We start from the raw sequence: 24,996 nt of genomic DNA on the forward strand, positions 1-24,996 counted from the left end.
CTTCACGGATCTGCTAATTGATCTTCTCAATAAGACTGATAACATGTACGTGTATTTGCACGTACTACACGTATAATATATATAACTAAATATACTGTTAATCTTAATTGAAGGTTTTACTATACAGTTTTAAAAATTATTACTTTAATAACAAATTTATTTGATGTTTAGGAACAGGATTCACGACGTTACGCTAATACGGTCGTTATCGAAGTATAAACGTACTGATTCATAATTTTATACGTAATCGTTAATGAATTATCGAACTGATAGTACGATAATTGTAAATACGTAAGAGGTGTAAACCAAAAGTTACAATAAATTCGTACTGCCTTGACTACGTCGCCAATATTAAACCCTTACCGCAACTTATTTACTTCTTGTCGCAAGTTCACTTAGCCCGTTTCATATAGTAACAAGAATTACTAAATTTTTCTGAGAACAAGTAAAACTTAATATATCTTTAAAGTTTAAACTTTCACAAATTTCATTTCTCTGTCTTCATTTTCAAAGTTTTCGTTTTCTATGCAGTAAAGGATTAAATAAAGCACTTTGAATGATCGCATCGATTAAAAGTAACCGTGTACCGTTATTCTTGTTCTGTAAGAATAAATTACTGTAATAAACGGTTAAATATTACATCGTGATTACATCTAAATTCGATAGTTCATTAAATTATATTTACAGAAATCTTATCGACGAAGTATCGAGTTGCAATTCGCACCTTAATATTCTATAAGATTTTTGTCGATGATAGTTCAACAAAATCTTAGTCTTTTGTAACATTTTACCAGACCGGGTTTCATTTATTCCGTATGACCAAGCTTTCATGTAGCGAAACGGTTTATCATCGTCCGATACATTTAGTAGTGTTTAACTGTGCGAATTTTGTTGTTTCATTGGTGCATCGTAAGCATAAGACGAGAATAAGATATTCACATATAATCTGTTCGAATAACAACTAACGTGAAAATTAGGTAGAAATGTTTCTTTTCCAGTAACCGCCAAAACTGCTCCAACTTTAAATCTATTAAAAGTAAATGTTTTCTTTAATACACTCACATAAACGTAAATGTTATATCGTATAAGCCTTATACACATATATATACATATATATAAATACATTTCTATATACTTAAGGGTCATATACGCTTATATATTTATATATACTTATACATATGCATAACATGCAATTGGTTCCCATATTCCTTTGAACTTCATATAATATGCATGTTGGCGTTATCAATTTACACTATTAATTAATTTATAGCTTTATCACATATAAAGTTTGCTCTATTTACAGTAACTTTTTGTCGATGCCTGGAATGTTTCAATATTTCCTATACACATTATGTATAAGCACGATTTGCGACAATTCTCGCCGGCAAAGAATCGCGGTTTATTGACAAATTTTTAAATTTTTTTCGCAAAAAACTCGCTCTTTCATGCAACGTTGTCGCCTTCTTGGTTTAATCGGATTTATCGGAAACCTTCCGCCGATCATTTTTCCCGAAATTCCTTCAAGTCTTTTAAAATTTTAAATTTGATCGGGGTCAAGCTCGTAGAATTTTAACTCTGCTTAAACGCATCGCTTTCAGTCTATTCAGTCTACTACCTGTAACCATCACACTGCAGCAAAGTAAAGTTTAGTTTACACATTTCTGATGTCTTACGTCTTTATTCTGTTACGCACATTTTTCGGAATTATTGTCGAAAATCAAATTACACCAAATCATAAATTTGTTATGTAAATTCCAAGAGACAACATTCAAATAATTTTACAAGAATGACAACTTATAATCTATATACAATGTTACTGATATCCATAAAGCTACCGTGCAACAATTCGATCAATTTATATTCTTAAAATTCTTACTTTCTTCACATTACATTCGTCGTCTATTTCGAAGTTAGTAAAAAATAATAAAACTGCACAACTTGATCTCTATGCATTGTAGTATTTTGCACCAGCTTATCGTATACCAACTACTTTCGTGTTCCCGTGTATGTATTGCCAATACAAGTATTTTAACGCATTACATTTGTGTGAAATCAATGCTTGTAAAAAAAGTACTACTGATCACCATAATGCTCGCTGTGAGTAATAGATCAATTCATGTCACGTACTAAGCAAAACATCTTTTGGTAATATTTTGATTCCTTCTTTCGAATCAGAAGTCAGATTAAGCACATCGCAACCATTGTATATCGTTCCCAGGGTATTCACAAACTTATCACTAGCTTTTGATTTGATATGATTTTTGTTTTCCATGTTCAAAATATTTGAAAATAGTGTAAAGTATTTCTGTAGTAATACACAAAAAGTATAAAGAATGAAGAAACATTACGAAACCATAGAAAAATAGGGAGTTACAATGCAACATGGCATGAAATAAATCTCAATTTATCATAAAGTCGATTTAAAAAGTAGCCGAATTAAGTTCATTAAAATAAAAAAATTCATTCTAAAATTATTAATATAAACAAGATTAAATGACTATAAATATTCGAGCGAATGAAATTCCTAAATGAAAATAAATAATGACAGATGTGTAATTAACGCGCGTTCAATTCAGTTATAATACAGTAAGAAAAATTACGTATAAAGACAGAGATTTCATCGTGTATATGCTTCGAGTTTATTCGCATTATCGTACTGTACCGTACGTGTAAACAGATCACGACAGATCTTTCGAGAAAGCTATATCTTTTTTATAAAATGTATCGTTGCTTCTATGAAGGACACATCCTTTATCGAAAATCATCAAATATCAAAGAAATCGTTCTTACGAAAACTGGTTCTGTAAAAGAAGACAAATAGAACGTGACGTGTCAGTATGCAATAGGTATCAGGTACTTTTTGGAATCGATGCTTTACCCGGTGTCAAAGCTTTCAAGTCAGCATAAATATACAGAAAGGTTGTTTATCGTATTCGTGATGTAGTGTTAATATCACATACAAGTACACTTTAAAGCTTCTAAAGAGAGGTCCTGTAACTGAGCGTTTGATTACTGTGCTTCATCAACACATTCCAAACATTTTCTAACATCCGTATTGCTAATATTTATCTGTGGTAACGTAAAAAATGTTATATATATATATACATAACGGCCAATCCTCGGCATGAAGATGAAATTACCATCCAAAGACTGCTCGAATACATTTAAAAGATTTCACACTGCTTTTTCCAGCTTTCCTCATGCCATGGAAATTGTAACATTTATTCCTAAATTTCCATTATCGGCAAACAATTGCGCAATAGACGTATCGAACACAAGGCAATCTGAATTTAAAATTGCGGACGAAACGCCTTCGTGAATAGAACGCGGCATAGCTTCCCATGTCAGACGCCTTTTATGTCCGTTTAATTCTAGTCTAAATAACATCAAAAATTCAATTAAATCGGTCCAACGCATACGACAGAATATACTATTACAATCCGTATTTACCTGTACGCGAAATTTTCTGCTTGCTTCCGCGATCCAATTAATTGAACGATTGCAAAAAACTGTTGATGTCCATCATACTTTTCCTGTTTCTCAAGCACTAGCATAAAATGATGACCAAAACAGGATTGCATCATTACCCAGTCCACAGCGCCAGGAAGATTAATATCTGTTGCTAAAAAAACAATATCTTCTCCTACAAGAAACACAGTACAATCAACATTTTATTTAATTCCGAATGCGTCTATGAATACATCTAACTATAAAATTACCTTGAAGAGTCGTAATACTTTTGTGACTCATGAATAGATGTGACATAACTTGTTCAAGAGATCCCTGCCATTTGCAAGATGCACCTGGGCAAGGACAACTGTATGGACGGAATTCACATGCATCTTCGTGATCTGCCTTTTCAGTGTGCACCAAAGAGACTGTGCATCCACTCGTTGAATATTTGCAAGGAAACATTACATTGCCTGCCACTTTTTCCATGGCCAAGTTGCGAATATTACCTATATAAAACATACCCAAATGCAATATTTAAAATTTACAATTATAACAAATTCTACAAATTTTATTATATTATAGGCTACATACCTAATGGACCTCTACAGGTAGGACAGCAGTTAAGCTTTGGTCGACAAGCGCTACAAACAAGGTGTCCGCTCTGACATTGTAAAATTGGAGGAAGAACATAATCAAAACAAACTGGACATTCGAATAGGCTTGCCAAATCAGTTGAGCTACTTAGAGATGATACAGTTGATGCAGAGGAGCTTGCAACACTCCTCCCTCTCTTTCCTGTACTAACACTTAGTTGGGACATCTTTTCCTCTAATTCTGTGTACCAAATGGCAACACTTTGCTGTTGTCAACAAGGAAATTCTTTTACATTCAAGATGCCTCTTAAATGCAGTGCATTTTGGAATGAATAATCCACCTCATATCTGCAAATGATTGTAACCTAAATAATATTATGAAACCCTCTGTAGAAAAAGATACATTCTAAAAGCTTGAAATACGGGACATAAATTAAAATTTAAACTTAAATCAAAAGCACGAAATAAATTTAAAAGTAACTTTACAATGTATCATTTTTTACTTTGGATAACAAAAAATGTTATAGATGAAGATAATAATAGCCAGTAAGATATCCTGCATGTATATGTATGTGGGAAAAATATGTTGGCTAATTACATGCTTTATTTTAATATTGATTAATGTTATTCACAAACGTATATATAAAATTATAAAAATAGCTCTACCCAGAGTAGCTTTATGTGTATCCATTTACATTTGAATCATTCACACAATGCTTGCCATGATGTAATACATATCTTGTTCAAAGTAATTTCTGTGTTAATCTATAGTATAATATAATATTATCTAATAAATATACGTTTGTAACATACCGATGTTTTGCTTACAGCGAAATTCCATTTTTGCGAATAAATTTTATGAGGTAACTAAACTTTTCACCTATGCTATTAGGTAAACATTTCACACGAAAACAAGCGGTTAAGTAAAAAACGAAAAAAAATTAGCTGTTCGCCGATTTCATTACTATTTGAAGAGTATACAGTTCCTTGGAATTTAGAGATGATCCGTGCGATTTAAACAACGTCCAACAAGAAAAAAGTTTAATTTCTAACATTGTATCGATAAAGTGGTACAAGTAACGACAATTACGTTGCATCGATCGTGTAACCATTTATCGCGTGCGCGTCAATTATCATCGTCTTGTATAAATTCTTTGAACAGTTAAGGTTGTCAAGCTTTTCGTCATTGGAACCCAGGAGATTTTCACACGATAACGTATTTCGGCCTCAATGAACTGTTTATCCCGGAAACTTTACAGCGAGCGGAGTAAAAATCTTCTGGCCAGTACTGTGAAGCCAGTTGTGAGTCGTTAGTCACGACGAATCAGCTATCAACAAATAAATAATATACGACAAACAAAAGAACATACGATTATTGTGAAGAAAAATTTTTAAAAAGCCGGATCAAACAAAACTTAGTTACGATTTTCTAACATAAAAAATTTCGATTCCCAATAAAATCTTCATTGCAACATTTTTACAGGAATGTCTAATTTACATCGTAAGAAAATTTTTGCGTTAATTACAGTGCTAATTTAATTTGAAGTACGTATGTATGTATACAATGTACATATATACATGCTTGTAGACTTACCGGAATTTGGATTGACAAATGTATTAGTACGTCACTCGTTGCATACGCTTTGGTTTCGCGCGATTCAGATCGGAAAGTAGTGAATCAAGAGCGTAAGAGAGGGATAGAGAAGGCACTTGATAATGATGACAACGAAGATACTAAACGAAGATGAAAACGTCGTATGTAACGACGAAGGGTGACACAACGGTAAACAAGTGTTGTTGTTGGGAGGACAACAGCAGGAGATTTCATGCGACTCGGTTTCGGAAATGTTGCACGAAATACATCCGATTCTTCTCGGTGCATCGATGATGAATAAATCGCGAACGCGAATGAAATCGACTATGAAAGAGAGGCTACATCGCGGATCCACTTGGCCAAACAGGCGACATTGATCGCGATGTGATTTTTATCAATTTTCGCTGAGACATAGTAACAGCTCGTTGCTGTTTGAACTTCCGACACTAAAAGCTCAGTTTCGTACAATAGAACGCACAACAAGGTGATGACACTGCAGCTGTCTGTCCGTCTGACTGTATGTCTGTTCGTTTTCGTTTACACCCATGCAACGCATGCAATTGCCATTACCAAGATTTAAGCCGCGTTTCAAACAAATACTTTCTCCGTTGGTATTGATATTTTCATACATACATTTCTGCTTATTTTTAACAATATTCTTGGAAATATTATTACATTTCATTGATTTCCACATTTTGGATAACCATTATAGAATACATATTTAGTACAAAATAGTGGATGAATTCATGTAAACTAATTTTGCATAAAATATGTATCGGACTTATATTCGTCAATATCCATAGACTAGTAATTGAAGGATTCGTCAAATTTTGCATTAGACAAAAGTATGTATTACATACTTCGACAATAAATCTTTCTTATATACGTCACTTAATGGCCAGTTCATACACATAAGTGTTAACAACTTCATAGTATCGTTACCGTAAAATCTCTCAAATATCACGTGACTATATGCGTGACGTCACGGATAAGTTTTGAGCGTAGTAAGGGTAGAGGGCAGCCTAATCGACCGATGCGATAGGACCAATCACAAACATGAGAGTATCCCTTTCAATCCTGATGTCCTTTACCCCTACTTTGCTGAACTGCTCATCCGTGACATCACGGATGGAGTCATGTGACATTTGAGGGAATTCACAGCAACGGTGCTTCATAGTGACTAAGTGTTCATATTGCACACATCACCGCATCGAGAGAAATGTACCCATATACATACACTCTTAAGAAGTGCATATGTACATATGTATGTTCTTCATAAATACTAAATTCTTTCTATGAATTTCTCTTCTACTACTAAATATATTGACCCTTAAAAATTTATAAGTTGTCCTAAAAAGAAGTTTAAAAGTAATTGAAAGCACTAATGCCCTAATTTTGCCATATATAATTAATATTTTTAGTCGATCCTGTGCACTCTGTATTGTTATGTGCGGGCGATGGTCGCGCCTATTTTGGGGAAAAAATGAAGCACCGTTTAAAATCTGTACAGCGCCAATTGCAGTAGTGGCAAAACGTTCAAGCTGATAGCCAAATTACCGATAGTCGATTTAGGTTCTTAAACACAACACAGATTTCTCTAAGCTCTTATGCACATACATACGTATGTATGTAGCTTGGGCATTTTTACCATAGATCGCGCAGTCTGTTTGTACCATTAGTTACGCCATAAACTGTTCCAGCGCTTACCACAGTGAATGCCGAGTGAAACACGGATATAACCTGCATGTATTTGAAAGCATAGCGATGCGACGCCGCGCAAGACGTTTGCGTTTAGTATCGGACTTGGACGGAGGTGGATCGAGGACTTGCCATGGCTGACGAAATCAGAGAAAGACTGTTGGAACGTGTGAAAGAACAAGGAGATCTTGTCCGCAAATTGAAAGCCGCGAAAGCCAGCGATACCGAGGTACGATCGAGTATTTATATGCTTTCATATGGTCGAGTTTCATTATTCTTTTTGTGTAGTCGCAAATCGTTTTCATTGCGAACGCCAAAGAATTGCCTTTTGATAACTTTGACCAATTCTTGCGACCATGTGCAAATAAAAAATTGTCAGCACACTTTAGATATACATATACGTATATACGGCATGATAACATTAAATACCTCTGATTGTTACTCACGGTCGATTACCATTTACAAGAACTGATCTTTCCCCGATCGAGTTTTAATTTGCCACGTTTCCTTTCGAGACATGAACTTCGCCGATTCTTCTGGCGACGTAGGTACGATCTTCGATGTTTTGTCTGCTTCGAAGATCATAGTATCGGATCCCTTTCCGTCCCTCAGGATTTAACGAATTCGTGGGACATAGAAACAGAATTGGAGAGTCTAAACCACGATTTTGCTGAGGTTAGTTATGTTTGCGGTTGGGTGCCTACCACTAAAGACGCTCTATTGTACAACTTCTGTGCTACCTTCGACGAGCGGCTCTCAAAATGGTTACACTTGAAAAGGTGGTTTACAAATATACGAAGTTTCGATCAAGCGGAACGTGTCGCGTTTTCCCAACCGAAAGGACCAGTAACTCCTTTGATGAAAAAAGTTGATCGTATAAACGCTTATAGCTCGTTTGAACGGCACTCAATTGACCAAAAGGTGAGGCTATTGTTTATTTCTGAGCAAGAACGCTATGAATTATGGGTTCATCTAGTTTCCTTCGCATGTCTTCCATTCATTAGGTCGTTGCAAAGTTTCGGAAAATTTGATAGACGACGGAGATATTAAAAAGTTGTTTCGCACCATTTAAAACATAATGTAATTTATAGCGTTTACTTGCCAGCTGGTTCACATAGTACCGTTTCTTCTTTCGGGTAGTTCGATAATCAACACTGAGGCGGACTTTTCTTCTTTCGTTCCGGTTCTTGAAATATGACTGTCTCCTTTGGGATGTTATGTCTTGCACGGACCAATTGCATCCTGACTGTACGACAATGTTGTCACGCCGCCAATTCAATTGCGGGGTATAAGGTATGCAAACGTAGTAAGAGATTTCGGATTAAGCACGATTTGAGTGATGCGATAATCTAGTTGTTTGACTGGTTCAAAACATATCGATGGAATACATTTATAGTTTGCCTTATTTGCTTTCAGTAGATAGCGGATGAAGTTTCTAAGTTGTTGGAACTGAAAGCACAGTTGGGAGAAAAAAATGTGCCTTCCAAGCTGATTCTTAAAACCCCTAAGGGTACCAGGGATTATGGACCTGAGCAGATGGCTGTACGGTTGGGGGTTCTGGACAAAATTATTACCATCTTTAAAAGACATGGAGCAGAGACTATAGACACGCCTGTCTTTGAGTTAAAGGTACATAGTTTGTGAGTTATGAGTACAAAGCAATTCGTTGAAGTCTAAATTTTGGTACTGAAATAATACATATATTCTTTTGGTCTTAGGAAGTTTTAACTGGAAAGTATGGTGAGGATTCAAAACTCATCTACGATCTCAAAGATCAGGGTGGAGAAATTTTGGCCCTCAGGTATGATTTAACTGTTCCTTTTGCCAGGTATCTGGCAATGGGAAAAATTTCCAACATCAAAAGGTACCATATAGCTAAGGTTTATCGAAGAGACAATCCGGCTACGACGAAGGGTAGATACAGGGAATTTTATCAATGCGTGAGTGAAGTGTAAATAATAATCGGCGATGCACATAGTTTCATAATTCATTGGAAAAAGAATTTGTGGTTTTTAACGTTCATTACTGTTATTGAAAGGACTTTGATATTGCTGGTCAGTACGATCACATGATTCCTGACGCGGAATGCTTACGTATTATATCGGAAGTTCTGCAATTACTCGACCTGGGACCTTACACGATCAAAGTGAATCATCGATCGTTGTTAGACGGCATATTCGCTGTATGTGGTGTACCGCAGGACAAATTTCGCGGTGTCTGCTCGTCCATAGATAAGCTCGATAAGAGTCCTTGGTTGGAAGTTCGAAAAGAGATTGTCGAAGAGAGAGGACTGAGCGAATCGATCGTCGATAAAATTGGTACATATGTGTCGCAGTCTGGCGGTGAGGAACTCGTTGCCGAATTGAGGAAAGATTCGAAGCTTATGAAGCACGATGCTGTCGTAAAAAGTCTGGACGCTATGGAATTGTTATTCAAATACTGCAATATTTATCACGTGGCGGACAAGATACATTTCGACCTTAGTCTCGCCAGAGGTCTCGATTACTACACAGGCGTGATATTCGAGGCAATATTGACGGGTGAGTTTGATGCTCTGTGCTCGTGTTTCTGTAAAAATGGAGAAAAATCATTTTGTTTTCATTTATTTGTAGGCGACGGCATCGAAGTTGGTAGCATCGCTGGTGGTGGCCGTTACGATAATCTGGTTGGAATGTTTGACAGCAAGCACAAATCGATACCATGCGTTGGCCTGTCGCTGGGTATTGAACGCATTTTCAGTGTGATGGAGACAAAATTGAATCGAGTGGGTGTAAAAACACGTACTACCGAAGTCGAAGTTTTCGTGGCGAGCGCGCAAAAGAATTTGCACGAAGAAAGGATGAAAATTGTGTCGGATCTCTGGGACGCTGGACTAAAGGCAGAACATTTCTATAAAAAGAACGCGAAAATACTGGTGCAGTTACAGCACTGCGAAGAGAATGGTATTCCGTTGGCCGTAATAATCGGTGAAGGGGAATTGGCCCGAGGTGAAGTAACGCTGCGGGAAGTTACGTCTCGTGCCGAGGTTCTAATTCCCAGGGCAAACTTGGTCGAAGAACTAAGAAAGAGACTAAAAAGTTTTTGAGTTATTTGAAAATTTAGCGCATTACTGGAATAGTACTTTTTTACCAAACATACAAGGAAAAGAGAAAGAAATTCTCCCTTTCTCTTTTTTCAGTGCATTCAGTGCAGTTTCAACGATTTCTTATTCATCCATTATGTTCATTACTTTGTTTGAACATGCACCAAAAAGGAAGAGAAACTGGTGTTCCTGTATAAATGAAATATTATTACGTAATTTATTGTAACGAATGGTTGAATAAAACATGAATCGTTTCAGGAATGGCATCGCTGTGAGACGATACCGTGACTTCCCTCTCGAAACGATACCGTGTTTCAGAGCGGTAGAGTAACACGCCGGTATCGGGGTTTCATTATTCGATTTACTTGGCTTTCTCTTTTTTTTCAATCTCATTGGTTATAACCACGAGACGGTCGATGATCTGAGAAATTGAAATCATCGATGCAGACTGTGGTCACTTTTTTACTATTGTCGAACACGGACATCGAATAGTAGCTTGGAAAGCGCGCGTTGCAAATGGATGGAATGAAAATCAAAGAGATTATGATTTATCATTATCATATCACGATATGTGCGATCGAGAATTGGACTTCTCTATCTTCAGTTCCGTAAGATGAATAGAATCGTCCGAGCGAGTATCAACTTTTGCGTTTACCGATGAAGAACTCTGCGGAAAAGCGGTTGCTTCACCGACAGGATTCTCAATTTTCACTTGCATTAGCGGAGGCGATGTAATTTCATCAGTAATGTCTTGAGAACTGGCGAACACAGGCGACTCTACGGGAATTACATGATCCTGCTTGCTTTCCGCTCGCTCTGATTGTTGTTGCTGTTGATAAGACGACGATTCACTGGAAATCGTGCTCCGATCGATTAACGGTAGACGAGAGTCAACTATTCGAACGGTTTTGTCGACGGATCGGCTGCTCGTGTAAGGTACTCGCGTAAAGGACGCGTACCGTTTCTTCGCCGCATCGGTCGTATGTACCGACAGGTCCGTACGTTCAGTAGAAATGGCGTGTGGATCGGCAGTTATCGGGTTTGTTCGCGGAGATGCATTTTTAAAATTTGTAAGCACGGTCTCGAAATTGTTCGTTTCGCGAGCGCGCGGCGATGGTCCCGAATCTTCGAGCTTTTCCATGATGTCGTCAACGTGAACGTCGCTCAGACTAAATGCTCTGACGCGACGTCTCAGATTCTTTTGACCGATCTGCCGTTGTAGCATACCGGCCTTCCATCGAGGTAAAGGTTTCACCATAGGTAGAACGGTCACCGTGGTTTCCTCTGTTGGAACGCTGGTCTGATTTTGTGCTGGACGCAAAGAGAAACGTCGTGCTTGATTTTGTGCGGACGGTATAATTGGCGACGAGAAACCTGGACCGCCTTCCGTTCGAATTAACGGTTCCTTGGGTGATTCAAACAGAAATGTCGACTTGTTCTCGTGTGATAACTGGCGCGAATCCTGTCAAGAGAGAGAAATCGTTTTGAAGGATCAACTGATATTTATCGCGAACAGAGACTTACCGGTAGGAAAGGCGATGGTGTTCTCGGTGGCGTCGGAGGACTCGTGGGCGTCACAACCGGCCTTAAAGAGAATCGTCTCGGTTTCGGGATCTGTGGTCCACCGAAAGCTAAACTTCCTCTTCTCGTATCCCGATTAGTGGGGGCAACCTCTGCGTTCGCGTTTCGGTCGTATTTACTATTCGGGCCTGCGGATCCGGTCGGAGAGGACGAGAACAGCGTGAACAGACTGGGAAGTTTTGGCGGTGACAGGGACGCGAGCCCCATTTTTCTTTGGGGACGAGTTTCCTGAGCGCGGTCTTCCCCGCCAGTTTCCGTCGTCGCCCAGCTTCTCGTGGTGGCGACGCTCGCCTGTAGAAACGATAGGGCTCGAACGAAATCGGCCAAGCTGGTTTCTTCGAGCAAATTGCTGCTCTCCGTTTCCGAACGGTCAGTAGCAGTGCCGGTGTACGTGTAATAATTTCTTTTTGAGGTCGAGACCGCATTCGATTCCCGGGTATCGTCGACACTCTGTATTCCACCTCGGAGCGTTGAAACTCCAACGGCCGCCTCTTCTCCGTTACTCTTCTGCTCGGATTCCGAAGATTTCTTCACCGCGTTGATCGAAAAACGATGCTTCCAAGGACCAGATGAGATCAGTGCCTTCGGAACAGACTTGGCGAACGAAAAGCTTCGAAGTTTCGTGGAAAACTTCTGATCTTTGACGTTGCCTTTGCCGTCACCGTAAGCGTTCCCGTCACTATCAGGATTGCCGTCGCCATCGCCGCGGTCTTTCGCATCCGCTTTCATCCTTGCTTTCATTAATTCTTGTATCGTTCTGGAAGCCGTTGCGCCGGACCAAGTCCATTCCGCGTGCCGATTTTCGTTCTTCTTCGTTTCGTAGAGCCGAACTTCGCTGGCTGCCCTCGATCGAGGTCTCGGATGCCGTGGAATTCGATCGTTCGGACCGACTGTCCAACCACCGAATTTGGACGTGTTCTTCTCCGAAGCCGAGACATCTTTCGCGTCGCCGTCGTCAATCTTACCGGAGGCGATGCTGCGTCTCGCAGGGGTTTCCTGTTGAACGAATGTGGTCTGATTCGAGCAGTCGCCTCCGAGGTCGTCGGTGGCCGGCGGCATATAACCGAGAATGTTAACCAATCTCGCCAGCAATTCTGCCGGCTGGACCATCGCGTGGCTGGCAAATGTTGCAGTCTTGTCGATCCTTTGGAGATCTGTCTCGGAGACGACCCGTGCTATAGGATCCCTCTGTTCAACAATATCGATATATGTACATATATATTATTTATCTATTTATTTATTGATGTAAGTAGTGTAACAGCTGCGATAGCAATGTTTTTACTCTTGAATAAAACTTTCTTACCGTTGGCACTACTTCGCTGTTCGCGCGGCGTCGCGGTCTCTGGTGAGCAATGTACTCGCTTCCTTTTCCACCGTGCAAAATATCCCGAAGATCGGGGAAGCTATTGCTTCGCGGGAATTTTGCTCGTGGAATCTCCTGACTGCATTCGTCTACGTACACCCTCTGAAAGCAAATGGACCAAATTAACTCTTAGACTTGTTAAGTCTACGCATACGAAGCGAAGATTCAGTCTTAGATTTATATTTAAACAACAACTAGAAATATCGAAGAATTGTAACAGCGATCCTTTACCTTGACCTTGGACAATTGTAGTTCGTTGAACACGCGTCGCAAATAATCGATCTCTTTATTAAATTCATTCCAAATTTTACTCTGCGTGTGTTTCAAATTAACCGCCAGCTTATGCTCGATCCTTGTGATCTTCTTGCTGCGCATACCTCGAGCGATAAATGTCATGATCATAACGATGTATCCCAGTCCGAACGAAATCCAAAAAATCAGAAATATTTTGTATAAAATGAAAAAGAACCCGTTACCTTTTGTATTGTCCTTTCCTGCCAAATGCGAAACAACGAAATAAGTTCGCGAAGGTGTTACGGAGGAAAGCGTAGAGACCAGAGAGTAATGAAAAGGATGCGTAAGAAGGAAGGACGTCTTCGAAGACTAGACGTGATCTGACCTGCCACATAGTCGCCGAAACCGATGGTCGTCAACGTGACGAAAGCGTAATAAACGGCTTCGTCGTAGTCCCAACGTTCATAATGACAGAAGAGAAATGCTGGGAAGAATATAAACATGACAAAACCAGGTATCAGGTAGACGAATATCTGCGCAACCAGTCCAAGTTTTCTCGTTGGCAACGTCGGCTTCCCAGGACAGTAATTGTCGCGGGCATGGTTCTTGTACGATTTGTACTTCTGATGAGCTTTTACGAATACGCGCCCGAAGAATTCACCCAGTTGCGACAGCAAAATTCCGTTTATTGGTATGCCTATCAAGCCGTAAAATATCATTAAGATGCGGCTGAGCATATTCGTTGGGGCCAAATTTCCGTAACCTATTACACACAGAAAGATTAATGCATCAATTAGTTTCCCGAGAGAAACTAGCATACGATATCGATATATTGCCATGTGATTGGTATAGATCGATCTGTATCGTGCCTATCGTACGATCTTAAACATCTTAAAACGATCACAACTTTACTCTCGTACGTATCGTATTAAGACAATGTCGTCGTTATCGGTCATGTACCTACCTATTGTGCTGACAACGGTGTACGCGAAATAGAAACTATTATAAAAATCCCAACTTAAGTAGTCCGTTTCATTTTCGGCATAACTGTAGACAGATTTTCCGCAGTAGCGGCTCAATTTTCGTAGAATTTCATCGTGATTATGGTGGTGACTAGGTATGTAATGCTCGTGAAGCAAAGCTGAAAAGGTAAACCGCAGCTTAATCTTAATCCCTTTTTTTAAATCTAATCTTAATCCCGTTTGTAATTACGATCGTAATCGCAAGAAACATTTGCACGCGTTGGTTGCATTTTACGTCAAGAGCGCACTCGACGTTCCGACAATTAAAAAATCCTGTACATCGATTACTATAATGGCAACGTGTAAATTCATTCGTACGATTGCACGCGCACCGTCTCGTTGCCCGTCGGTTATGGTTTCTTTCCAATTTTTCGGATCACATGTTTAAGCGAAAGAGGGGAGATGCAAAATCGAAAGGTGAACGCGTCGGGATGCGTCGCGATCGATTTGTGTTACATCGCTAAGTTGAGAAAAGCAAAGCAAATAGAGAATTTCTTAACTCGCGCGCACAATCGACGCGTTGTGGAATAGCTTATCGATCTGGATCCGATAAAACGTACTTTGGCCAATATTTTTGACGATAACGATTACGAGGATAGGTAGTTCTATCGAGACTTTCGAGTGATCATTGCGGTGGTATCGACGTGTCCAAAGACTAAAGAAAAAGGACATATACGCATGTTGTACAATGCGTGAATTATATTGTACCCGACACGTTCGTGTCACCTGTAAAGGGTAAAGCAATTGCTGCGCTGCGCTGTATTTGGTGCAACCAGCTAGCGACGAACCTTTGTCCAGAAAACAAAAAAACATATACACGTCCGTACGACGTACACGAACATCCGAACAAGAGGAAAGAGAACGTTTGGAAGCGGTGGTATGGTAACAGTTAATTTGCCGGACAAATAGCACGAAGGAGCGGCAGGACGAGGTGATTTCGCGAACAATACGTATACCTTACGGCTTATGGGAACAACCGGACGGATGATTCGTTTTTTGTCGTAGACATGTTTGATCGAACCAGAGCCGAACAACGGGGAGATGCCGCGACGAAGCCGTGTTGCATTTTACTCTATTCTGTATATCGAATCGTAACGACAAAGGAGATAGATTGATGAGAGCATCTATGCTCACCATTGATCTCGATGCGTTCATTTCTGGCCTTTTCGACGCGTTTGATCTCTAGGGGGCTCTCGATATGGTAAAACATGGAGGCACCTAGTAGTAAGTAAGTCAAGAACAGCATCAGCAGGACCATCCATTGTTTCTTCGACATACTTCGATCAAGGTGACCAAGATGGTGAAGGTGGTGAAGGTGGCAAAGATGGCGAAGGCGGCAGAGGCGACGGAGTGTTATTCAAACGTGATCGCGTACGCGAACGCGAACTTGCACGCGAACGCGAACACGACCGTCAGGAGTAGCCGCTGCAAAGATTTATTTCCAGAGAACAACGTGGATATTCGTTCAATCTCATCTGGCGGCTGTTCCTTCCGAATTCGTTTCGACTACAATCCTCTCGGTTGTTAAACCCGCGATTCGATTCTCCCGGTCTTATCGGGCGGAATAGCAGCTGGATCGATGACAGCGAGCGGTGGACCAGCAAATTCGCGAATCGCTGTTGCTGTCGCCGTCGCGATTCTTACTACCGCGGCACTAAAACCAGATTACGGACGGTCAAGTAGGCTACGACACGGCAACACATTATCACATGATAGCTCTTTAGACTTCGATTTCGTGACCTTCGAAAATCTTTTCTCCTCTTCTCCTTTCCTCTTTTTCTTCTTGGATTTAGACGCCTTTAGATACACGATACCAGTTTAAGTGTCGACAACTAATCATTGTCGATAATGCTCCTCGGTTTTCATACTTCGAGCTCCTTCATTTCCGTGTCGTCCCGCGAAAGATCTGCAACAGTTCTGAAAGAGAAACGTTAATCTTGTTTAGAAACGTAACGAAACGATAGGGTCGCGATACCGCGTCGCGTCATCGCCGACTGCATTAATTAATAACGCGTGTCCGCGTCGCGTTGGTAAAATCGAATAAATTTATCCGTACCTCGATGACACGTAACATCCGAAACATCTGATACTACGATTCAAGCTGCGGGCAACGTTTCGTCGGTCACCGTTCGTTCGCCCGGTCCCGAAATTTCCAAAGATCTCCGAGATTTCAGTGATTCCCGTGATTTACGAAGTTTCCGGGGCGTCGGAACGATCGGATCTCTGGCGGCTCCGGACGAATAAGCTGGATCGGATGGCGAACCGAACGGACAGAGCCACGCGGAGACAAAACTACACCGAGGTCCGAAGACAGAACACGTATATACGATGCACATGCAAATGTTTGCATACAATTAATGTTTCTTTCTGTCTAAGAGATTAGCGAACAAACGGTTCGAGAACCGTAATAATGGAGCAATTTTCGATACCGGGAAGTTTTTCTGGAACAAAGCGAACTCTTCTGAACAATGATACCTTTGGTCGAAGACGGTAGTCGGTTTCTCGTACGGTTGAATCGGCTATTTTTCTCGGACGCGGCGGGAACGCGATATCAGTGAATACCGATCGTTTCGATGTCCAGAACTAAATAGACTTGGGGACGTTTCTGCGTCTCGCGTGACTACAATTTTCACAGCTACCGAGCGCGCTTGCCGACAAAAATGTTCCCTTCGTCGACACTGCACTTTACGTAACTCGTGTCGTGTACTTCGCAAAACGCAATATATTCTACTGGTTGAAAGATCGAAGGACAAGATCGATCGCACGTATGATTTATCGCGCAAAGAAACACACGTTTGTACTCGCGCTCGTTTGTTGAGCCGTTTTCCCTTCGGTACTGGCTTATACGTCTGCGACCATGTTTTTCCTGCATCTTCGTCATTTCGTATCTTCACGGAATTAGTGAACGCGTACATTACAATTCGATATGCATACGCGACGATAAATCATGAAAAATTTCAGACACCATCGGCATAGTAGTCTTTGACGACCGACCCCTCACGGTAGATAAAGTGCACGCGCGCGGAGGGACCTTTTCAAACTTAACAAGATCACGCGCGTTCCAACGAACGTTCTATTAAAATCGCCGCTATGGAAGCACAATGTCATGAAATTAACGAGTCTCGGTATCCCCCCTTGGGCATCGAATCAAACGTAAGTACTTTTATCGAAGGATTCGTTCTTTCGCGTTTTCTCGCGTTCTCTCGATTTGTTTCGCGTCGGAGATCATTCAGATAGAGTACACGCAAAGATTGTGCCTCTTCAATGAATTCGATCTTGACCAAACCGCTTAATTTCTTCTTGATTTCGTAGATCTGTGCAGCGCGGACACAGCCGAGATTACGCGTGCACGAATAAAGGAAGAGCTTATCTTCTTTACACAGGCAAACAATCTTGGAACAGATACCGAATAAACGTGGATTAACCAATCGTTGTACCAACAAAAGCAAAGTGCTTTCGATAATGGGCTATCAGAAGTAAAACAATGACTTACGTTCGATAATGTTTCGATCCTAGCGCGAAAGTATCGAGAGACAACTCTTTCTGCACGACGAATACAAGAGAAAATAACAGGTACATACCTAAACCAAGACCGCGAACTGTTCGGAAAGAGTTCGCGAATAGTCCCTGAAGTGTTCCCAAACAGCTGGCAAAGAATTAGCGAGCGTAAATTGCATATGGAATTTTCAAGAAAATAACCACGTCCACGAGTACGCGTTAACATCGGTCACTGCTGCGTCGAACGCGTCTTTGCACATACGTACGCGTATCATCATGTATCCTCCGCTTTTTCCTCTCATTCTCAGTGTATTATTTCGATCAATCGTTTGTTCGGAAAGGATTAGTTGAGCTGTTCGAGCAACAACAAGGGTTCGAAACTATCCCCGATTTTTCTCAGTATCGACAAGTTCTCGTAGTTTTAACGAACTTTTACGATGAGATTTTTCGATCGTACCACCGTCGCGTCGCGTCGACCTGGTCACGCGCGGCTCAAGGCTCAAAGACTCTCAAGACCCGAAAAATGAAAACACCGACACCGAGAAGTAACGAAAGTGGCGCATGTATGATGAAACGACGAAACAGGTTGAAACGTGCATGAACCAATGTACATGACGACTGTCGACTGAATTGGGTCGTCCGCCAGCGATGCGATGGATGAATTAAACGTTAAACTCGTCTACGCCCGTCTACTGTTGGAATCTGAGCAACGCATACATACATACGTACTATACGAAAGAATATACATATAAACGCGTATGCTAACTGTTGGAACTGTGAACCCGATGATGAGGTTTGTTCCCTGTATCGTTAATGGATTTGTTACGAAAATATTTTCTCGCGACGATATTCAAATTGAAACGCGACAGACACGAGTTACGATAGATTCGTGTGTTATAAATTATACAATTTAGCGAAGCGATATTAAACATTTTCAAGTCAAATGGGGAAACAGTATCGATGCGAAATCCATGTTAGATCGCCGCTCTGATAATGACGAAGCGTAGACCGTATCGGCAGTATTGGCATCAATCGGCTTATATCAATAGAATCTTACCATTAATCCTACTGATACAAATTTGTTGAGAGTACGGCGACAACTATCTGGTATTGTAAGCTGCAGTAGCAATGTAACGTTAAGATTTCTTTTTCGAATAAAACACGCGTAACTTTTATTCGTGGCAGGGAGACTCGTCCCAACAGTAGTCTGGCGGCAATCGAGAGCGAACAACTTTTTGGCTGGTGGGAGAATAGTCAGGAACAAGGACCGCTTGCTCGCAGAACATGATTTAATATTACAAATACACGCTTTCAAAGGAACTCCAGTCCACGGAGAGATATTTCGTAAGCGTACCGAAGACAGGAGACATCTATTAAATAATGGCTTAACCCATCGTTTTCGCGGTAAAAAAATTACGATCAAATAAAATATTTCCACTTAAATATATAGGAAATACTAGGAAAGCGAGGAAATCTACGGACACCGGAAGAAATGGAAACAAGATCACCGATCACCGTCGAATCGCGCACCAGATATTAATATTCGATGAGGACCGGTCAGCCATGACTGATACGGATCTTCTAGAAAATCCAGAACCGGTAACAAGACGTGTTAATAAAAATGTTTGATTAGTAAATCGATGCTAACAACGATTAGTAGTTCTTTCTGTCGTAGTCCTGGTCTACAGTCTTCGATCACATCCGAACGAAATGCCTGTTAGCTTACGAAAACCTGCCGGCGATTGTTTTCATGTCTCTCCGTCAAGTCAAATTTCATCTATGCTCCTCGATCTACGTTCGTATTTAAAGCAATATGTATACTTCTTTCATTTGCGTTGAGCAGTAAGGAATTAGCATTGCAGAATTTTCAGTTGACGTAATACGAAATATTCGCATTCTAAACGATTATTGAATCATTTGCGCGGCAAAGAATTTTTTCCCGATAATATAACAGGTCAATAGCGACAAGATTCGAATAAAAAAACGAAATACGGAATGAGAATCGAGGGAAATATAGATCCAAACTTGCCTGAACAAAAAATCAACTGTCGATACAAGTTTGTCGACATCCACACAGATTCGTATGTTAATAAAAAGATAGGCAGACTAATGGTTTTTGGAGAATTATTACTGAAATAATGTCAAACATTTCAGTTCTTGTTAATCAAAGGTACCGAAGTAGTTTATTCTTATACAGTGAAAATAAGTTTCCCGGAACAAATAAAGGCAACGAAATCGCAATCGATTTTATTTTAAAAGAGGAAAATATCGAATATCTGTGAGACGAATAAACGTGGTTTGCTCGACCACGCACACTTAAGCTCGAAAAGCACAAAGCTCTAATGCCATCCGAGCTCTATGTCTTCGATCTTTATGTTCAGTTCTTCGAACGAGGTGTCGATCACAGGCTCGTCGAATCCACCATTCAACTCGATCTTCTGTGAACACGACGAATGCCCGAAACAGCTGGTGTTATTTTGTTAGTTGGGTACAATTCGAGAAAAAAAAGTATCATAGAGAAGTAGAAGAGAAGAAAAAATAAAGGATCGATTCAACCAACCTGTAACGCTGCGATTTGGGAAGGATCCCCGACTAATAATATCTGTGTTTCGTTATCGTGCAAATCGTCGAGTCCTTTGGAATGAATTTGAATTTGTTTCTCTTTCCCTGCAACCTTCCATAACGCAAACAGTCAAATTTAATCAGGTTTTCGAAAGAAGATTTTTTGAACGTGTTCAAGTTGCAAATTCTTTTTTGCCTTACCTTTAACGAAGGACTGTCCATTTTTTCTCGCGGAACGTTCATCTTCCGCCTATCTTTGGCTCTACCAGAAGGTTCTGGTGATTCTTGGAAAAACACGTCCACGTTATCATCGTTATCGACTAACGCATGTGCTGTTCTTTTATGCATTATAAGAGTACTACTCTGTCTGTATCTTCTAAAACAAACTTTACATTCGAATGGTCTCTGCTGAGTGTGAACCTATAAATAAGAAAAATACGTTGTTCGGAACTAAGCAATAGAATTGTACCAGTTCTGGTTATCGTATTGATGCGAACGATGATTTCTAGATTTACCAGGTGGTGTTTGTAAAGACTAGAATATTCGGTGAATCTTCTCCCACAATTTTCGATCGAACAAACATAAGGTTTCTCGCCGGAATGAATTCGAATATGATTTTTATAGTTAGTTGCACTAGCGAAAGCTTTTCCACATTTCGGTTGCGTACATTTGTACGGGCGTTCACCGGTGTGCGTTCTCACGTGAACCTGTTTTAATCGACAGATCGTGTCGGGTATTAGTAAGCACTGGCCGCGATTCGATCGAATTCTTTACCTTCCTAATATTGCTCGTTGTGAAGGACCGACCACAACCGTCGAACGGACATAAAAAAGGTCTCTCTCCCGTGTGCGTTCTAACATGCTTCAACAAGTCCCCCGAAGTTTTAAAACTTTTATCGCAGGTTTCGTTTGGACATTTGTAAGGCTTCTCTCCTGTGTGTGTACGCGAATGCGCTTTCAAACTATAACCTGTCGAGAAGCTCTTTTTGCATTTTGGATAGGTGCATCGATATGGTCGTTGGCCAGTATGTGATCGTTCATGTACCTGTTTTAATCAAATCGTTTTATATTAAATTTGATCAAACTGTTATACCCAAAAGAATGTCTTACCTTAAGATGGTGAGGAGTACTGTAGACTTTCGAGCAGCCCTCCCTTGGACAGGGATGTCTGATCCTCGACACAGACAGTTTATTTAATAAAATCTTAGAGTCCTTTTTTGTAAGTTTACTGCTGTCAACTTCCCATAGATCTTTACCAACGTCCAGATGACCTGTTACCACATAAGCTGCTCCATCTATGAACTCCACTCTTGGATAGGTATTCTCTTCATTCTCTACGGTAGTGTTACATGCTTGCACCAACATTGCCGGATCTAATTCCAACTGAAGCGACTTACCATCTGTAAATTCTGTTACATCCCGTAGTAGTATGGTATCTCCATTATCTAATTCTAAAGTCGTTTGATTTTTTGAATCTACTGTTGAGAGCAAAGAAAGAAAAAAATTTTATCTTCATGACTGTTTTTTATAAGTAAAAAGGGATTGTGTTTCTAACCGTCATTGTTGGAATTATTTGCCATGAACGCTTGAGTTCCATCCGGTAATGTTACAGCCGTCAGCGTAGTACCACTCAACAATTGTTCATCCAATATTAATTCCTGCATTCGACCATTCCCATTGTTATCCTCGTTAATTAAAACTGATAGGCACTCCAAAATATCCGCACGGTTGCCCTGAAAAACGAGACATAACCAAGATATTGAAATTGCTTTTCAAAATAAATTAAAAGCTTTTGTTACCTGTGTCTCGTCCAACATTGTCTCGACATCTCGAGTCACGAGGCAATTTGTAAGTTCCGTGCCTTGTGCCGACATATTTCGTTATGAATCCAGAGCTGCGAACAAACAATGTTTCGCGATGATCTCCGATGATCCGCGTCATTATTTTGAGTCTTAGTTTCGTGTCCACAGGTAAACATCTGTCTTAAAATAGGATTCATCAACAGTTTGTCTGCGGCTTATCAAATATTCGCGCTTCGTTACACCAGAGTTTCTGTTATCGATGAAATCATATCTAACGATTTACGTTTTTTCTTTTGCGTTGAGTATATTTGAAGAAGGGAAATGGACAGATGGCAATTAGGAGGGTTCTGAGACTCTTTGGAGACTAGAAGCTGTTCGCAACAATCGTAACACGAACTGAGATACAACATATACACCAAAGTAACGATAGCAACAACCGAAATCGTGTACCATTATAAACAACATGAAGAAACCTGTTGTCTTACAGGCACGTCAGGAAATTTACTGGAAACATCGATCGCAGTCGCGATCACGACACACGACATTAACAAGCCGGAAAAACGAATTGAATAGCGAAGCGCGCGAAATCACGGCTGCTAAAGAAACGACACTCGCCATTTTTCTTGCCCTTGAGAACATACACGCGCAGCAGTTTCGAAGTTACACGATTTACAGCGATTAATTCGAATCAGACGAATCTCATGTAAAATTCGAAAGTCTTTTGTTTCTGTTTCCGTTTTTCTATCTTCTTCCTACTCGCACGAATCGCACGTCGAATTCGATTCTCGGTGTTTCGCGCAGCCTCGCGGCTTTGTGCCAAAGAATCTTGGGAAATATTACCCATAAACACGCATACCCGCGAAATATATCTACACCGAATAATATAACAACAATACTTGCTAAATCGCGATAACATAGAAAAATTGAATCACGTTTACACACCATTAGGTAATCAATTACGATGAGCATGAACTTTTTCATTGAAGCTACATTGTGAAGTGAAATAGACTATGATCGATACCCTATACCCTTCTCACGTTTAAGATCGCTGCACGGTATCGTAAGACGCATACGTTCATACGGTTTTAATGTAACCACGCAAAACAACTCCTTTTTATTCGAGAAACTTAACATTTGAATAATCTTGAATTATTCTAACGTTCTCAAAAGCCTTCTCTTTTTATGAAAGAATCTGAAAATCTGATAATACGGGTAATATTGCTGCTGCTAACAATTCTTCTTAAATCTGATTTCCTATTGGTTGATTCCGGTAAAGTTAAACACTTGTCCAATGTAACCGTATACATGCGTATTGTACAGTAATACAATAATGGGTCCTCCTTCTGCGCACCTCCCGACCGCAACACAATCCGTTAGCAAGGGTTAGTACAGAAATTTTCTTTCCTCTAATTGGTTGGCGATTTACTGGTGAGACAGTGCTGCCCTCACAGTGACAGATAAAGAGGGAAAACAGTAAGTGAGCAAGAAAGCATGAAATCAACACAACCACGTGTGGGACAAGTCAACTACTACTATGCATTACATATTAGAACGTAGTTTATTAAGGCGTAATTATGTAACCAAACTTATTGTTGTAAAAAAAGTTGCCATAATGAATTCTGGTTTCGTTCTGACTCCCGTTCGGGTCTCCAGTCACAACAACCTCCATATGGTGAGACTCCGTGACGAGACTCGGGAAAGCTTCTTTAAAAATCGAATTTCGCGCCGCGTGCCTCTTAAATCGCATCAACCGAATGGATGCGCGAAACGAATAAGAATACTTGTTCCACGCGTGATTGTGTTGATTTCATGCTTTCTTGCTTACTCACTGTTTTCCTTTTTTTTCTTTCACTGGGAAAGTAGTAGTGTCACATCAGTAAATCACTAACCAATGAGAGCAAAGAAAATTTCTGTATTAACTCTTGCTAACGGATTGCGCTGCGGCCTAAAGGTGCGCAGGAGGAGAACCTATTATTACTGTAGGATATTCTGTCCTACGAAACGTTAAGGAGGAAAATATCACACGTGTTCTGGATGGAGAGACAATTCTTTATTCGACAGTACTCGATGCTTACTCGTGAGCGACTACTCTTTGTTCGGGATACCGAACGTCATGGGGAATATCCCCTAGCCTACTCAGCGTGCCCGATCGGCGGTTGGCACTACTGTTGCCACAACGCCATCTGCTGGTTCCAACTATGAACCTGTCTTGTGTCCGTACATTACTATACATACATGACTTACATATGTATATGCAACGCTTTGCTTCTCTTCGTTGAAATTACATACTACACTACGTACAATTTTATATTATATTTTAATGGACAATTAATACTTTGCAATTGTTCTCATCTTGTCAATTATGATAAACATGTATAACACAAGAAAAGAATCTAAAAGAAAAGTAACTATGTATATATGTATGTTTTGTGTATACATTTGGATATTGTACAAACAGTTGGAAGTGTTGAAAGCATTTGACACATATACGCGCGCCCGCGCACGTTTACGCCTG

At 40.2% G+C, this 24,996-nt stretch overlaps 4 protein-coding genes and 1 long non-coding RNA gene across 29 annotated transcripts; 2 read left to right on the plus strand and 3 right to left on the minus strand.

Moving 5' to 3' along the window:
• Positions 1-124: 124 nt before the first annotated feature.
• On the minus strand, positions 125-6,200 carry LOC144476599 (E3 ubiquitin-protein ligase SIAH1). 5 transcript variants are annotated; one of them, XR_013495053.1, is made up of 6 exons: positions 5,641-6,200; positions 4,045-4,394; positions 3,720-3,959; positions 3,451-3,643; positions 3,141-3,376; positions 125-3,069 (listed from the first exon to the last, which is right to left on the minus strand). XR_013495053.1 is itself a non-coding variant. In XM_078193714.1 (6 exons), the coding sequence occupies exons 3-6, from the start codon at positions 4,271-4,273 to the stop codon at positions 3,199-3,201; spliced, it is 840 nt and encodes a 279-aa protein (XP_078049840.1). In that variant the 5' UTR covers positions 4,274-4,394; positions 5,137-5,374; positions 5,641-6,200; the 3' UTR covers positions 125-3,198. The 5 variants fall into 5 exon arrangements, 3 of the variants coding, with proteins under 3 accessions (XP_078049840.1, XP_078049839.1, XP_078049838.1); XR_013495054.1 differs by having other exon boundaries at positions 125-2,801; positions 2,879-3,376; XM_078193714.1 differs by adding an exon at positions 5,137-5,374 and having other exon boundaries at positions 125-3,376.
• A 1,148-nt stretch (positions 6,201-7,348) lies between these two features.
• Hisrs (histidine--tRNA ligase) lies at positions 7,349-10,686 on the plus strand. Of its 4 annotated transcripts, none has more exons than XM_078193058.1 (6): positions 7,349-7,567; positions 7,951-8,259; positions 8,758-8,967; positions 9,057-9,278; positions 9,377-9,878; positions 9,951-10,686. In XM_078193058.1, exons 1-6 carry the CDS (start codon positions 7,472-7,474, stop codon positions 10,421-10,423), a joined length of 1,812 nt encoding a protein of 603 aa, XP_078049184.1. In that variant the 5' UTR covers positions 7,349-7,471; the 3' UTR covers positions 10,424-10,686. The 4 variants fall into 4 exon arrangements, with proteins under 4 accessions (XP_078049184.1, XP_078049187.1, XP_078049185.1 ...); XM_078193059.1 differs by lacking the exon at positions 7,951-8,259 and adding an exon at positions 8,479-8,631 and having other exon boundaries at positions 7,359-7,567; XM_078193060.1 differs by lacking the exon at positions 7,349-7,567 and adding an exon at positions 8,479-8,631 and having other exon boundaries at positions 8,121-8,259.
• Positions 10,687-10,836: 150 nt separating this feature from the next.
• On the minus strand, positions 10,837-19,298 carry Ork1 (open rectifier K[+] channel 1). 10 transcript variants are annotated; one of them, XM_078193048.1, is made up of 9 exons: positions 16,677-16,816; positions 16,361-16,537; positions 15,755-16,274; positions 14,563-14,739; positions 13,984-14,361; positions 13,596-13,858; positions 13,305-13,466; positions 11,945-13,189; positions 10,837-11,882 (listed from the first exon to the last, which is right to left on the minus strand). In XM_078193048.1, exons 3-9 carry the CDS (start codon positions 15,894-15,896, stop codon positions 10,983-10,985), a joined length of 3,267 nt encoding a protein of 1,088 aa, XP_078049174.1. In that variant the 5' UTR covers positions 15,897-16,274; positions 16,361-16,537; positions 16,677-16,816; the 3' UTR covers positions 10,837-10,982. The 10 variants fall into 10 exon arrangements, with proteins under 10 accessions (XP_078049174.1, XP_078049181.1, XP_078049182.1 ...); XM_078193055.1 differs by having other exon boundaries at positions 15,755-15,838; positions 15,899-16,537; XM_078193056.1 differs by having other exon boundaries at positions 13,596-13,741; positions 13,841-13,858; positions 15,755-16,537.
• LOC144476314 (uncharacterized) lies at positions 17,639-19,812 on the plus strand. 3 transcript variants are annotated; one of them, XR_013494998.1, is made up of 3 exons: positions 17,639-17,773; positions 17,933-19,462; positions 19,569-19,812. It is a non-coding gene; the product is annotated as an uncharacterized LOC144476314 (long non-coding RNA). The 3 variants fall into 3 exon arrangements; XR_013494997.1 differs by having other exon boundaries at positions 17,933-19,225; positions 19,304-19,811; XR_013494996.1 differs by having other exon boundaries at positions 17,933-19,230; positions 19,304-19,809.
• A 460-nt stretch (positions 19,813-20,272) lies between these two features.
• Positions 20,273-23,568, minus strand: LOC144476312 (uncharacterized). Of its 7 annotated transcripts, none has more exons than XM_078193064.1 (9): positions 23,424-23,568; positions 22,479-22,573; positions 22,235-22,412; positions 21,790-22,157; positions 21,455-21,724; positions 21,196-21,387; positions 20,882-21,100; positions 20,679-20,792; positions 20,273-20,556 (listed from the first exon to the last, which is right to left on the minus strand). In XM_078193064.1, the coding sequence occupies exons 2-9, from the start codon at positions 22,551-22,553 to the stop codon at positions 20,458-20,460; spliced, it is 1,515 nt and encodes a 504-aa protein (XP_078049190.1). In that variant the 5' UTR covers positions 22,554-22,573; positions 23,424-23,568; the 3' UTR covers positions 20,273-20,457. The 7 variants fall into 7 exon arrangements, with proteins under 7 accessions (XP_078049190.1, XP_078049189.1, XP_078049191.1 ...); XM_078193063.1 differs by having other exon boundaries at positions 22,479-22,657; XM_078193065.1 differs by lacking the exon at positions 23,424-23,568 and adding an exon at positions 22,932-23,407.
• Between the last annotated feature and the right edge of the window lie 1,428 nt (positions 23,569-24,996).

The sequence above is a fragment of the Augochlora pura genome, chromosome 10 (genome assembly GCF_028453695.1).
Source record: "Augochlora pura isolate Apur16 chromosome 10, APUR_v2.2.1, whole genome shotgun sequence".
Taxonomy (NCBI): domain Eukaryota; kingdom Metazoa; phylum Arthropoda; class Insecta; order Hymenoptera; family Halictidae; genus Augochlora; species Augochlora pura.

What these genes read in the sequence shown, in the direction of transcription:
- LOC144476599 (XM_078193712.1), bottom strand. Translation starts at nt 4,273, where the DNA reads ATGTCCCAACTAAGTGTTAGTACAGGAAAGAGAGGGAGGAGTGTTGCA. An exon ending in AAGTATTACGACTCTTCAAG is followed by an intron (nt 3,644 to 3,719) that starts GTAATTTTATAG and finishes TGTTTCTTGTAG; the next exon opens with GAGAAGATATTGTTTTTTTA. An exon ending in GCAGAAAATTTCGCGTACAG is followed by an intron (nt 3,377 to 3,450) that starts GTAAATACGGAT and finishes GATGTTATTTAG; the next exon opens with ACTAGAATTAAACGGACATA.
- Hisrs (XM_078193058.1), top strand. Translation starts at nt 7,472, where the DNA reads ATGGCTGACGAAATCAGAGAAAGACTGTTGGAACGTGTGAAAGAACAA. An exon ending in CGAAAGCCAGCGATACCGAG is followed by an intron (nt 7,568 to 7,950) that starts GTACGATCGAGT and finishes TCCGTCCCTCAG; the next exon opens with GATTTAACGAATTCGTGGGA. An exon ending in ACAGGGAATTTTATCAATGC is followed by an intron (nt 9,279 to 9,376) that starts GTGAGTGAAGTG and finishes TGTTATTGAAAG; the next exon opens with GACTTTGATATTGCTGGTCA.
- Ork1 (XM_078193053.1), bottom strand. Translation starts at nt 15,896, where the DNA reads ATGTCGAAGAAACAATGGATGGTCCTGCTGATGCTGTTCTTGACTTAC. An exon ending in TTTCGGCGACTATGTGGCAG is followed by an intron (nt 13,859 to 13,983) that starts GTCAGATCACGT and finishes CGCATTTGGCAG; the next exon opens with GAAAGGACAATACAAAAGGT. An exon ending in ACAGCGAAGTAGTGCCAACG is followed by an intron (nt 13,190 to 13,304) that starts GTAAGAAAGTTT and finishes ATTGTTGAACAG; the next exon opens with AGGGATCCTATAGCACGGGT.
- LOC144476312 (XM_078193064.1), bottom strand. Translation starts at nt 22,553, where the DNA reads ATGTCGGCACAAGGCACGGAACTTACAAATTGCCTCGTGACTCGAGAT. An exon ending in TGGACAGTCCTTCGTTAAAG is followed by an intron (nt 20,793 to 20,881) that starts GTAAGGCAAAAA and finishes GCGTTATGGAAG; the next exon opens with GTTGCAGGGAAAGAGAAACA. An exon ending in CCCAAATCGCAGCGTTACAG is followed by an intron (nt 20,557 to 20,678) that starts GTTGGTTGAATC and finishes TCGTGTTCACAG; the next exon opens with AAGATCGAGTTGAATGGTGG.